The sequence below is a fragment of the Sciurus vulgaris genome (genome assembly GCF_902686455.1).
Source record: "Sciurus vulgaris genome assembly, chromosome: X".
In the NCBI taxonomy this organism is placed as follows: Eukaryota; Metazoa; Chordata; class Mammalia; order Rodentia; family Sciuridae; genus Sciurus; species Sciurus vulgaris.
Window position 1 is genome coordinate 33211031 of NC_136471.1, and position 14401 is coordinate 33225431.

The 14401-nt window shown below is 39.9% G+C and overlaps 1 protein-coding gene across 2 annotated transcripts in view; it reads right to left on the reverse strand.

The window, feature by feature from the left end:
• Positions 1-848: 848 nt before the first annotated feature.
• LONRF3 (LON peptidase N-terminal domain and ring finger 3) overlaps positions 849-14401 on the reverse strand; it is a 35591-nt gene continuing 22038 nt past the window's right edge. For both annotated transcript variants that reach the window (XM_079123368.1, XM_079123367.1), the window contains 6 exons: positions 12900-13014; positions 10657-10778; positions 8923-9081; positions 7214-7376; positions 6058-6207; positions 849-3210 (listed from right to left, as the gene is read on the reverse strand). In XM_079123368.1, the coding sequence (XP_078979494.1) occupies positions 3055-3210; positions 6058-6207; positions 7214-7376; positions 8923-9081; positions 10657-10778; positions 12900-13014 (865 nt within the window). In that variant the 3' untranslated portion in view covers positions 849-3054. The remainder of the gene's footprint in view (positions 3211-6057; positions 6208-7213; positions 7377-8922; positions 9082-10656; positions 10779-12899; positions 13015-14401) is intronic.

Genomic DNA, 14401 nt, shown 5'->3' on the forward strand with positions numbered 1-14401 from the left:
CTGCTTGCTACCTAGTATACATATATGTATGTGTGTAGATGTACACATACAGACAGACAGACAGACATAAAATAACCTACTAGGAAAAGACCAGGTCAGTCATGATAGACAGAAATACTAACCCAACAAGTGGCACTATCTACCAAGGGGGAAGTCTTATTCTTCAGGCCTAGATTTACCCTTATGTCTTTTCTATATATACTCCTCATTTCCTAGCTGGACAGCAAAACCAATTTACAAGGAGTAAAATGGCCAAGTCCAGCTTGTACCTTGTTCAAGTACATCTCAAAGAAAGCCAAGGATTAGCCTTGTGCAACAGAAGCTTACTGTGGGACAACCTAAATATATATCTAGGCTACTGAAAGTAAAGTGCAATTCTACCTAGCCAAGTTCTTCATTTGCTGGAGCTGGGTATTCCCTTATCAAGAGGCATTTGAAGATATGGAATTCTATGTTCTATGATATGGAATTGTATGAAGACATCTACTTCCTTCTTGACATAGATTAAGCAAAGATTCTTTGGATAACTTCATTTAACCTTACTGGCAACTTCCATTGTGAGCTTTTGGGGTGCTTTTGTGATGCATTGCTATGCCTGTCAAATAAAATTGTGTATAACACAAACTATTTAAAATGTTTGTCTGCAAAGCAATGTTGAATGACCATGTTATCTGGGCAAATTATTTAATATTGCTGAGCCTCAGTTTTGCCATCCATAATATAGAGATAATAACTGCTCTCTGAGAAACAAAAGATTTAATGAGCTCAAATAAATGACATCACCTCAGTTAGTACCTGGTACATGATAGGTTTTCAATGCCTTTTTGTTGAATCTGTTGTTTTGGACGGCATAAAGTTATGGTGCAAAAACCAGTAGCGCAAATTCTACCAGTTTAAAGGTGTTGCAAGTGCATGTAAAGGCAAATGTAGGTCTTCAATGTCATTTTGTAACAATGATCTAATAAAAGCTACAATTTGTTGAATGTCTTCCATAATCAAAGCACTACACTATGTAACTTTTGAAATATCTCATTTAATGTTCATAACAACCCACAGCAGTATTTATCATCACCATCTCATAGATGAGGAAACTGAGGCTCAGTTAAAGTTAAATCACTTGCCAAAGTAACATATCTAGCATGTGGTGAACCATATGACCTTCTTTATTGTGTTCACACTAGATAATAGGAAACTAATGTACTAGGACCATGTTATGACCACCTGGTTGGGCATTAGGTGGGAGGGAGGAGCCTCTAATATCTTGCTGAGACTTACAGAGTCTGTTTGAGCCATTTACTATATGTATACTTCCATTCCATATATATATTCTTCACCAGCCCAGTCTACTCCAAACATCAAACCTGGTAACATAATGCTCTTGACAATATAGCATCCATTAAGCAAGTGCAGAAGAACATTTGGTCTCTGCCTACATGAGTCTCTTTTATAATATCTGGATCATTTCATTCTCCCTTTCCCATTTCTGGCCACAGGTGGTGATGGAAGTCATAGTGACTTGAAGCATTACCCTCTCATCTTAATCCAGTGGGCAGACCGAGTGAATAATGCACCACAGCTGTTCAAAATTACATAGAGGGGACAACTTGCTTGAAGGTATGAATGTAACAACTCACTTCTTTCCAGCCCTAATCTTTCACTCCATCATAATAGTCCCATACTCATGGTATTTTTTTAAGTGCTTCTGACACCAAGAAATCAAACTAGTGTTAAGCAAGCTGAACAATGCTTACTCCTACCTCCTCGTTCCTTTTTCTCCCCCTAGCTTGAAAACTGTGGCCCATTGTAACTAGGAAGAAAGGCAGTGTTTAGACAACAAAGTCATGGATTGCTTGGCTCTTTAAAAAAGTTTTTTAAAGGTTCTACTCTATCTGGTTTCTTTACATTTTAAATAATGAATAGTCCTTCATGAAGTATTTTAGCACATGCTAGCCCAGGTCTTGAACCTCAGAACCTTAAAAAAGAGGTGGGATATGTAGGCTAGTTGGGAATGGCTATGATATGCCAAACTAAAAGTCATATCCTCTGATGGGTTAAATATTATCCTGCCTAAAATCCCATCCCTGATTGCACTGGGGAGAAATACACTTCTAATCAGATTGCTGAAATAAATGTCCATAATAGATTATCATAAAAGACAATCCTCTGATTCATCTCTTCATTCTAGAGCAATAACTCTTTCAGCCCTGTTCTGTGTGACACCCAGAAATTGAATTTTTAACTACACCCTGTCATCTACCATAATCTTTGCTAAATCACTCAACTATTTCATGTTGTTTATTTCAAAGTAAAAGAGGTGGATTCTATGAAGATACACGACCCTAGCATCATTTGGGAATTCTTTTCAACATCCACCAGGATAGATACACAGACAGTCCCAAAATTGGGATTACTGTAGTAAAAACTGATTAAAGCAAAAAATTGTGCATTGCTAGTATTGTTATTCCCCCAAGGTACATGGTAAACCACATCAATAAATAAAGCAATGAACTTTTCAGTAATGTACACTTAAATAGTTACAAACATACATGTAGAAAAAAGGATACAGTAGTGCGAAAAATAAATTATTAAAACAGATAGAAGTATGAACATTATTTTACACAATGCTCTATAAAACCTGAACCATTTGGAATGAGACCTCAAGTCAGTGAGATAATGCAGCAACGTGATTCATTATTAGTATCTTTGCTTCACATTTCAACCACATAGTTATTTGTCTACGAAAGAAAGAAAAATTAAAGCAAACCTTCAGAAAAAAATTTTTGTTAAAATAATTTTTTTCCTGGGTTCTTAAACACCTCTGCTGTTTATGTAGTTGTGCAGCATGTCAAGAAGCATCTTAAGACAGAAAGTTCCAAACGAGTCACATTCTTTTGGTCTTTCTACTTGATTTTTTTCTGTGTAATCAAAAGCAGAGTAATGTCTCTGTTTGATAACCCCTTCTGTTAAGATGTTATTGCAATTAGAAGTATTTACAAGAAGACTCCCCTAGGGCAATAGGGAGGGTGGGAGCTCCTCTTCAACAATCCACTCTTACTAGTTTTGGTTTCGGGATATGAAGGCCAGGACTCGCCGAATACCATTGAGTCTATCCTTTAAAGATCTCATTGCTAGGAACGGGAGCTGAGCGCGGCTTTCCAAAGGAAGAACGGCCAATGTCCACCAGCACCAGGCTGGACCATTTGGATTAATCTGTAACAGAGACACACAATGGGTTCATCTTATTCCCTGTCAGTCATATAGGTCTACAGATTTCCAAATACCCAAAGTAAACAATCCAGGTAGAACTGCTTCTGTGTGTGGTAGACACTGCTAACTGCCTCCATATTTATTTCTCCTTTATTTTAGCTGAGCACATAGCTGCCGAGGGAATAATGGAGAGATATGCCCTTCTCAGCCTCCCTTGCATCTAGGTGAGGCCATAAGACAAAGTTCTGACTTATGAAGTATAAAGGCAAGTGATATGTATAGTGTCTGGGTCATGCTCTAGGAAAGAGGCATGTGCCTTCTGCTTCCCTCTTTCTCTCCCTTTCTTCTAGCTACTCAGTGAACCTGATGATGATTATCCTTCCTCAATCAAAAAGATGAAAGCAACATCCTAAGGATGGTAGAGCTTTGTGGTGGAGTCTGGACCCTGAATGGTCTCACAGAATAGAGCTGCCCTAGCCCTCCAGGACTTAGACCCTCTATCCCATTGGAGCTACATTCGTTTGGAGTACTTGTTAGAGCAGACAAGCCAACACCCCCATGCCTTCTAGCCAGTGTGATGTCATGAGCTGAAATATCACTATTCAGGCCCTTCTACTTCTAAGATCCTGTTTAGGTCCTTTGAACTTTGCAGGTCTTTAATTCTCATGACTCCATAGGCTTTGCAGATTTCTTAACTCCCTTTTCTTGTTCTGGCTGAAGGCAGTAGTCTAGCTATACCACATCACTATCTTCAACCATAGCTCTCCTCTCCCCTGAAACCAAGGGCATGATTTACAGTTTCAAAAATAGAAACTCCACTTTCCAAAAATTCCTAGCAGAAACACATCCACATTCTCTTTAATGAAGAGATTTCCTGTCCCATCTAAATTCTTCACTAAAATTCTGTTTGTAGTCAGTTTCTCCAGTACATTTTAGACATTGGAAACTTGCTCCTTGTGAAACTCAAAATGAGTTTTCTTCCAAGAACTTATAGGAAATTGGTTTTAGTACTGTGGAGAACCACATTCTAGTCAAACCCCTTACACCTGGGATTATTTGGATCCAAACTGGATCATCCGATGCTCCCCAAATCTCACTGCCCTCTTTGCTTCTCTATGCCTCTAGCTTCATCTGGATTCTTTTTTGTCCCTCACTGCAGTCTGCAACATGATCCCCCTCCTGTGATCAGTTTTGCATATTAGATTGACATTCTGAATTCCTTCCCAGGATCATCAAGGAAGATATTTAAACTGATGTTAATCCTTGTGGCGGTTTCTAGGAACCCCCCCCACCCCCAGGCTCAGAATACTCATTTGTGGGACTGCTGGGCTGCGGCATTGGCCATAGCAAACCTGATGGCCTTTTGGTTTTTGCTGGTGCTGCCCCTCACAAAGCAACATGATTTAAAAAAACTAATAAGAAAGGAAACAAAACCCAAGATTTCAGCTTTTTGTGTCAGTAAGTCCTTATGAACAATACTGTGGCATCTCTGTTTTTTCCTGTGGAAGATGCACTGCTGATCTCTAGCTTCTGCCTGAGTGGGGGAGAATGCTTCCCAGAAGATGAAGGGGAGCGTCAAGATTGATCACAGAGCTTGCTCAGAGCTCTGCTATAGTCCTGAGTCACCATGGCCCAGAGCCAGGAACTGGGTCACTGGGAAGCACTTGCTTCCTTTGAAACTCAAAATGTCTTTGCATGGAGGAAAGGAGCCACGTTTGTGGTCTGGAGAAAGCAAGATATTTCAACCCATAAGGGAACATATAGGTGTCTTAGAGCCTCAGAATGCAAGAGGAAGAGGAGACTTTAGAGACCTCCTCACATGCCTCTCTCACTTCAGAGAAAAGTTGAGAAAGGGGATGGAATTTACCCAAGGTCACACTGCTAGAAAGGTAAACAAGATCAGTCATTTAGCAGAGAGATCTGAATATAGATAGTCAAAATATTCAGATCTTTCTGTTGTGTCAAGAATGAACCTAAGTTGCAAATCAAAGAAGTTCTCAGAGTGAAAAGATGGTAGTAAGGAAATATTTGGTGAGGATATCTCCATCCTTGTCCTAGGAAGGAAATATTCCCAGAACTAGAATCCTCTGAAAGTATTCCTTGATTTATACTAGGCAAGCAAAGAAGCTTTACTTTCTCCACTTTCCTGGAGAGCTTTCAAATCTTCAACTTGATCTTGTAAATGGACCTGTCCCTCAAGGTAGAAGACTGATGCAGTAGAACCTAATCTACTATTTTCTGGTAGAACTCAAACAAGGGTAATTTTAAAGATGGGGTCAGTTTTCTTAGGACTTGTTTGCTCTGATGAGTTCAACAGTGAGTGTCTAGATTTGCAGGATTAAGTATGGATCAGCCAGGGTCACAAAGTTCTTGTGACCTTGAAATTGGAAACTTGTAGGGTAGCTGGCCCTATGTCCAAGCTCCTGCCACAATGGAAAAGAGGTTCCCTGGAAGTGGCAGCCTTTGGTTTCAGCTCCCATACTTTTCTGTTAAAGTCCTGGCATTTATATATATCTTGTTACCCTAAACTTACCATGGTATAAATCTGGATTCCATTGAACATTCCTTTGTTGATTATATCTATACCACCATTCTTTCACCTCACTTATCTCTCAATGCCTATCTTAGATTCAAGTTCCAACTCTTTACTTCAGTGACCCCACTTCTGACTTGGCATCCTTTTGGTTTTACCCATGATGCACACTGCCTAGCCAAATAATACCAAATTGTATCCATCTTCCCCTTTATCCTTGGAATTTGCTGGATGACTGCTACACATTTATCTAATCACAAGTCTCAGGCACTCCCATCTAGTGGGGCAATCCATTATATGGAGATATTTTGATATACCTGGGGATCAGCATCTTTCTCTGGCATTGGACCAAAGTGACTGAGTATTCGATTCTTCAGTGATGATTTGAGTGAGTGAAACCATGATGCCGCTTGCTCATAGACACAGTTATGTAATCCCATGAGTTCAGCACAATCCTCTCCATGAACCTGAAAGTATCAAGGTGGAAGTCAGACATTCTGTACCTTCTCCATTCCTCCCAGAGTTGCTTTTGACACTGACCCTCTTTGAGCATGCCTCTGCCTTCCTCTGGTAAAGCTTACCCATCCATCTTTCTCCTTTATGTAATGTGACACACTCCACAGCCAGTTGCTGAACTGTGTAAATATGGCTGGGGGTGGGAAGGAGGAAGGTTTAGCTGGCAAAAGTAGCCAAAAGAGCAAAACACAGAGAAAGCCAAATGGTGGAAAAGGCCTGAAAGGAGACATGTGGTTTTAGCAGGTTATGCTAGTCTAGGCCTCTGCCCTTTTTGTTTTTACATCTATTTTCCTACTGCTCTCTGGAAAGGGAGACATAAATGTATCTGTGTCTCAGTGTGTAACTATCTTCAAAATCAAATACACTTATTTGCTGATCAAATATTCATTAATCTACTACATAGTGAATGTAAATATAAATGAACATGGGATAATTGACTTCTTCTTCCACCCCTTTGCTCAGAAAATCAAGGATTAACTGGACAGGTCATCTTTCTGCTTTAGGAGATGATGAATGATTCTGCTTTAGGAGAAGGGCTCTTAGCCAGGTTATACATTAAAAAATACAAACACGTGTGAATTTACAGTGATCACAAAAGAAATAGGTTTAAGACAATGAAAAAAAAAAGTGATAGATAAATACATATGTATAGGCCCCACTCCAGATCTATCCCTTGCTTTCCCTGGCAGAGACCTAACTGGTAGGTTGAAAGGGCCCCCGGGTCAGCCTGAGGTAGCATTTCTTATGCATAGCTGCAACTTAGCAGCTCAATGGGGAAAGTCAGGACAATGAGTTCTCCCACTGCAAATCTGCAATTGGACAGCAATCCAGCAGCATTCAACATTGTTGCAGCAATTTGGTGAGGAATCACAAGGCCCCAAGACAGTTCTGAGAAATCCTTTTGCAATCATATTTGTATGCCAAGTTTCAAGGATTCTTGGCACTGGCCACCCTCACCTTTTGATCTTCAATGTATTCAATGTCAGCTGTGTTGTAGCCATCCCGCTGGCCCTGATGGAGCACCTTGAAGCGCCTCTTGCCTATGCTGTCAACCACTGAGCGACCATCGGCAAAGAATTGAACATTTCTGATCTCTAGGATGCAGCCATATTCTGCAAACCTGTTTATTAAGAATGAAGTCAAGAAGGTAGATCCTTGATGAGTTCTATTTCACTGGCCTGGACCCCAGTCATTTCTGTAACCCTGTGCTATGCCTCAAGGAACATCTGCCTATTTACCTGCCCCTGGGTCTTCAACTGCAACTGTACAACAGTTGGATGGACCTGAAATATGAACCTGGACAGTTTAATTCCAGAGCCCACATTTTTATAAAACAAGTTTTATAATAAATACCACCTGATTAACAAAAGACTGATTCTGGGATTCTTTTAAATAGGTAGCCTCTCACACAGTAACAGTGCCTGCATGAAAAAAAAAAAAAAGCCTTAATGTAGTAGTATAACTACTACTATTTTTTGAGCTCATACTATGTGCCAATGCTATGGTGTGAATGTTCGCCCCCTTTAAAACTCATGTTGAAACTTAATTAAGATGTGGAACCAGCTGGGTATGGTGGCCCATGCCTGTAATCCCAGCAGCTCGGGAGGCTGAAGCAGGAGGATCACAAGTTCAAAGTCAGCCTCAGCAATTAAGCAAGGCCCTGAACAACTCAGTGAGACCCTGTCTCTAAATAAAATACAAAATGGGGTTGGGGATGTGGCTCAGTGGTCAAGTGCCCCTGAGCTCAATCCCTGGTACCAAAAAAAAAAAAAAAAAAAAAACCAGTGAAACCTTTAAGAGGTGATTAGGCCCATGGGGATTCTGTCCTCATGAAGGGATTAATGGGGTTATTACAGAAATCAATTCATTATAAAAGAATAGCTTAATACTCTCTCTCTCTCTCTCTCTCTCTCTCTCTCTCTCTCTCTCTCTCTCTCTCTCTCTCTCTCCTCCCCCCTCCATAAGCCTCTCTTTGCCCTTCTGCCATGTTATGATGTAGCAAGAAGGCCCCTGCCAGACATTGGCACCTTAATTTTGGATCCCAGCCTCCAGAATCATGAGAAATAAATTTCTATTATTTATAAATGACTCAGTATATGGTATTATGTCAGAGCATCCCAAAATGGACTCAGACAGCTGGGAACTGCACTCAGTGCTTTATGTGCATTATTAACTATCAATCCTCCCAACAAACTCAGTGAGGTAGGCACTATCATCTTACCCACTTAAGAAACGAGGGAACTGGATATAGAGAGGTTTGAATAACTTGCCCCACATCAAACTTGCTCCAAAGATGGAGTTAGAATATAAATCTAGGGAGTTTGACTCCTGGGACCACATTTTTCTTTCTTTGCAGTGCTCATGCATGCCAGGCAAGTGCTCTACCACTGAGCCAAACTCCCAGCCCAGGCCCACACTCTTATAAAACAAGTTTTACAATATATACTACCTACTTAACAAAAGACTGACCCTGGAATTCTATTAAATAGACAGCTTCTCACTCAGTAAACAGGGTAACAGGGGGATCATCATCCTTACAAATGTTCCTGTTCTTGAGCTGGCTAAACCTCATGAGATAGGCCTCCCCACCACTGGTAACACCCCAGAATAAAACAAAAAATCCCTCTCTACCCAACCTCCCTTTACTCCCAGGGCTTCTCACTTACCCTTTGACAGGATCTCCAAGGCACATGCCAAACTGTCTTGTGCCTGTTTCGATACATCTACGAATCATCAGGCGGTAACAAGGCTCAAAGATGTGCAGGGGACAAGGAACGGTGGGATAGGCCATGGTACACACGAAAATAGGCACGTTCTTATTTAAGCTGTCAGGAAGAGCAAATTAGATAGATCTCAAAGCAATGGGGCAGAACACAAAAAGGTTGGTCAAATATCATCATGTAATTCCCCAGAGGGAAGGCAAGGAGCCATCAAATGTTGATGGCTGATTGAAAATACTGAAATGCAGCTAATGCTGTGAGCTAAGTCCCACAATGTGATGCAGAGGTTAGCATAAGGTCTAAGAGATTAAAATCAGCTTTGCACATGTTCTAATTTGCCTTCAGAAGTTCTCTAGTACCTTAAGATTGTGAGTTATGGCTATGCTGTGTATTTTTTCTTTCTTTCTTTCTTTCATCTCTTCACTCAAAATGATCTCTTTAGGTATTTTGCTGGCAGATGATGAAGGTACAAGTGTCCCCAGCTCTCCAGAGATGGGAAATTCTTTGCAAGGTCCTTAAGGCATCTCAAATTTGCAAAGCCCCTCCCCACACCAGAAATGTACACGGAAGGATCAAGTAGGAAGAGGAACAAGCAAGAGACAGGGAAGGGTAATTTAACCCAGTGATGCTCAATACTCTGTACATGAGAGTTACCAAGGACCCTTAAATCCAGATGACTAGGCCACCGCACCCCCCCAAAACACTGATGGATTAGCTCTGGAACTGGGACCCAGGGGTTTATCTTTCAACAAGTGCCCCCAAAGATTCAGACACATAACCCTCTGTGGAATCCCCAACTGGGCCAGTTCCTCCTGAATTCTTGTCCTCTTATTTGATTAGCAATTCATTGCAGGAACATTGAATCTAAACTTACAGAGATATAAGACTATCTGCACAAATCCCCAAAGGGTTAGGTTTAGAATTCCTTTAAATAGAAAGCCCCATGGTATGTTCCCATATTTATTAATAAGACTTTAAGTGATATTTGAGAAGAAGGCTCAGAGAGACTCAAGGTTAGCTTTAGAATAAGGGAAAAAAGATGAAGATGTCCTGAGTAATTCCAGAATATGTCAATATCAAAAAACATTTCTAGTTTCAGAGGAAACATTATTCAAAGTGAGAGGCACATTCAGATAAACTGGTGGCAGAGTTTAGAAATAGTATCTACAGGGTGGACATAAAACCAGAACAGTTTTTCTTGTTCGTTTGTTTTTTGCTTTTTGCTATCAGAAACCTTGCCTCCAGAATACTGTGAAAATTGCACTATAGATGGGGGGCAGCAGTAAAAGGGGTAGAAATTAGTGATGGGCCCTTAATTTTTCTGCTAAATGAGCAGGCAGAGATCTTGGAGCCTCAGTTAGCAGAAGTTCTCCTGGTTATGCTATTCTAATTTACTGCTGCCAGCAACATCCTGTTACAAGTGCCAAGATGCATCCTGGTTAGTGGATTTGGCTTATGCTTCTTTAGTGGTGTGCTGGTAAATGCTTAACAACTGCTTCTGGGGTAGAGGGAATCCTAGTGTAGACCATTTGCTGATTTCCATGGTATGAATATTTTCACCATAGCCGTTTAAAGTTGCCACCATGATATCTCTGAATAAAATGCTGGGAAAAATGTGCACATTCAGCTCTCACGAGCTGGTATGAATGAAACTGAAAATAGAAACATGCATATACATACTTGGAAAGTTCTTCCATTTCTTCTTCATAAAGCCTTCTTCGTTCCTTGAGTTCTTCTGGAAGGAACTTAGCTATTAGCTCTTCCATTATTACATTTTTGCTGTATTTCCTTGATGCTAAGCACTATATGGGGAACAAAGCAATTTGATATTATTCAGTCATCAGAAAAACACAAAGGACTTCTGATACAATCAGCAGAATAGCCAAGTGACTCACATATTGGAGGAATTTGGACCCACATTTTAGCAGCTGACACTCTCATAATATATATATTCTCTGGACATCAGAATTTATTTTAAAAATATGCAAATGATTACCTTTATAATTAGAAAAAAACATGAAAAAGCCTGCAATAAAGTTTTAAAAATCTCATAGCTTTCCCAAAACAGGAACACTAGGATTATGCTCTTGCCAAAAAAAAAAAAAAAAAAAGGAAAACTCTTCCTCTTTTGTTTTTCTGATTATTGTGTTTATAACCTCACAGAAATGGTCTCCATCTGGGATGTGCTAAAAGTCAGTAGTCAAAAGCAATGTTCACTGAACCTTTCCTTCCCTTCCCTGACCTGTCCCTATTCCAACCCAATGCTTGCATTCTGGATATTGACAATTCTGTACATGTTGTTCTAACTTTAGTTAAGAAACACATACACAGATGGCTAAATACTGGTGATTTTATTCATCTATTTGCCTTAATATAAAATCTAGGTATCACTGAAATTATAAGCCATAATTTCAGAACCAAACTCAAGCTCAATTGTCACTATTATTCTCCTTCAAAATACCCTTACCACATGCATATCTAGGGATCTGAAAGCAGTGGGTATTTAATGCTGTGACCCAAACAATAGATGTTAAAACACCTAAATTGCTTGCTGTGGAAACTACCCCTACAGACCCAGCAGGGGGAGCTACTTAATATACAACTGTCCGCTTAAAGGACAGTTTGCTTCTCTTCCTGTATAGGCAGTATCTTTTCTGCATTGAAAATGATTGGGATATTTATCCCAGTGTAAATTGGTATAAGCGTAATTCTGCGTGACTATACAGAGAAAGATGAGAATATCTCATCGCCCTTGAGTCTGAGACTACACAGCATCTGCCTCCTGGGTGCCTTATCAGTCACCAACATTGCATGGCTATAGGAGAACCAACTGTGTTGTCCAGTCCTAGTGTGTGGGGAAAAGCAGAGACTCAGGAGGTAGCCAATCCAAGAAGGAGATAACTGCTCTCCTGCTGCCAAAACAAAAACCCAGGAAGAGCACATCCTAAAATGTTTACAGTGGTTTTATTTAGGTGCTGAGCATATGGGTAGATTTTTCTTCTTTCTGCTTATCTGAACTTTGTAGTGTTATCACAACACAGATGTATTGTTTAAGGACCATGGATTTATCATCGCCTACAATCAGGCCAGCAAATCCCACTCCATTATCTAGGGAACAGCATGACTTTGACCCTCCCCTGACCCCAATACATGTCCTCGAGGCTGCCCTTGATGATTATTTCACTCTGTTCCTTTAGTGTAAATTTTGGAGTTTGGAAAAAGCACAACATGGACTTACATTAACCTAGAGATAATCTTCCATCTCCAGTTTCAACTCAGGAATGACAGGGGGTCAAGGAACATTAATACTGATTATAAAATGTACCCATAATCCCTGATGGAGGGAAAACAAAACAGATTCCTGGATCTTCTTTTGCTAAAGGAAAATTCCATCAGGTCCACTTGAAAAATGAAGGTAGGAATTGGTGTAGTTCATTTTAGAGAACTTGGAAGCCCAGGACTTTTCAAGGAGCCAGATGTCTGCTAATAAGTATAGTGAGTCCTGAGAGGTTAGATAAGGACCACAATGAAGGTTTAGAGGTTTTTTCCAGTGACCTGGGAGCTGATCTCTTCAAAGCACAGAAGAAAAATTGATGCTAAGAGGACATCAGAGCTATCTGGTGCAAGCCCAGAGAAGACAAAAGATTCACCAAAGATTACAGTGTATCAGGTACCATGATGGGATTAGAACTAGGATCCATGTTCATCATCTATTTAATACTTTTGTTTCCAGCACAAATTAATTTAATTTCCTGAAGAACTTTGTGAAGAGGGGAGGGGTGGCTAGAAGACAGCAGAAACAGATAGATGGTCTGAAAGGGTATTCTCCTCTAGCACAGTGCAGTAGCTGGGGATCCAATGGAACACCAAGTATGCCCAATTACAAATAAGCTAATCCACCCAAGAAAGAAATATTGGTTTACCTGTGAAAGACCATCTTTGCACAATGGACACTTTGCATTGTGATCCAGGCATCTTTCAAGGCATTTTAAACAGAAGGTGTGCCCACAAGGTGTTGTGACTGGCTCATAGAATAATCTGAAATTTAAGAATCAAAATTTAAGAAAATCAACATGTGATAAAAGACAGGGCACTCATGGTTCAGGTTTAATTGGCAAAGTATATGTGAGTAGGATACCTTTTGCTTTTAATCACTGTTATTGTTGCACTTCAGGAAAGCATTTGCTTCTAATTTCTGAGACAGATTTAAAATAATGCATATATTAAAGTTTAGAGTATAGCTAGATTGTTTTGGAACATTGGTTCTAGTCTATCTCTTCAGGATAGACTAGATTGAACTAGATTTTTTCCCTCTGTCTGGTTCAAGAAAAATAGAGATTAATGCCTAGAGTGTCTGAATAGATTCCATTCTAAAGATGTTAGCCAACTTGTTCATCTGAGTATACGTAAACATACATACAGACACACACACACTTAAGAACTTTAGTCCATATTACCATGGAGAAAACTTGATTTGTTTGTTCACACTGATTCCTTTTTTTCACCTAAGCAACTTTAATGCCTGAAGGATCTTGAAATTGCATCTCTAACAAACATAACAGTCTTTCAGATGGATGGATAATTTTCCAAGGGTTAATACAGTAATACATAATATTATTGTGCATACTGATATAGAGATAAATATGGATATACATTGACATATACACACATATATGCATATTTGTAGGTATATAAATTATTCTTCAATTAGATTCATAAATTATACTTCAGTTAGATTCTATTTCAATTGCTTTGGGAGGGCAAGATATTTTCAAAGCAATCTGGGGATCCTTTATTAAAGCTATCCTGTACCTTCAGAGATTCATGGATTTACTTTGTATAAAGAAAGGCTCACCTGCAGCAGGACCAGTAGGTGGGAGCAGCTGATGATGACGATTAAGAAGTGGGGCTCACACTCATCAAGAGGATGAGCACAGAAAGAAGGGAGAGCCGATTACAGCCTATTTTGACCTCTCAAGAGTGTTCAGTAGAGAGGAGGAGACTGGTGGCTGCACAGCTCCCTCGTGTGGCCAGGAGGTGCATCAGTGTGGCCTGCACTGCCAGGCTGAGCATAAGAATCAAAATATCAGAGGTAAAAAGTACTTGAGAAGAAATGGAACCCACCAACTTGAATGAAACGCAGGTCCAGTGGGGATAGAGCCACTTGTCTAAGTATACACAGTGGACTGCTGACAAATGAAAAGTCTCTCCAACTTCCATTTCCTTCCATGTGCCTTTTCTATTAGACAATGATTCTCAACCACTGATGTGCATCAGAATCACCTGGGGAACTTTTTCTTTAAACAGCCTTACTGATGCATAATTAAAATATAATAAACTGAACAGACTTTAAGCATATGATCTGATAAGTTTTGATGTAGGCACACATTTATAAATACATCACCACAAACAAGACAATGAATAT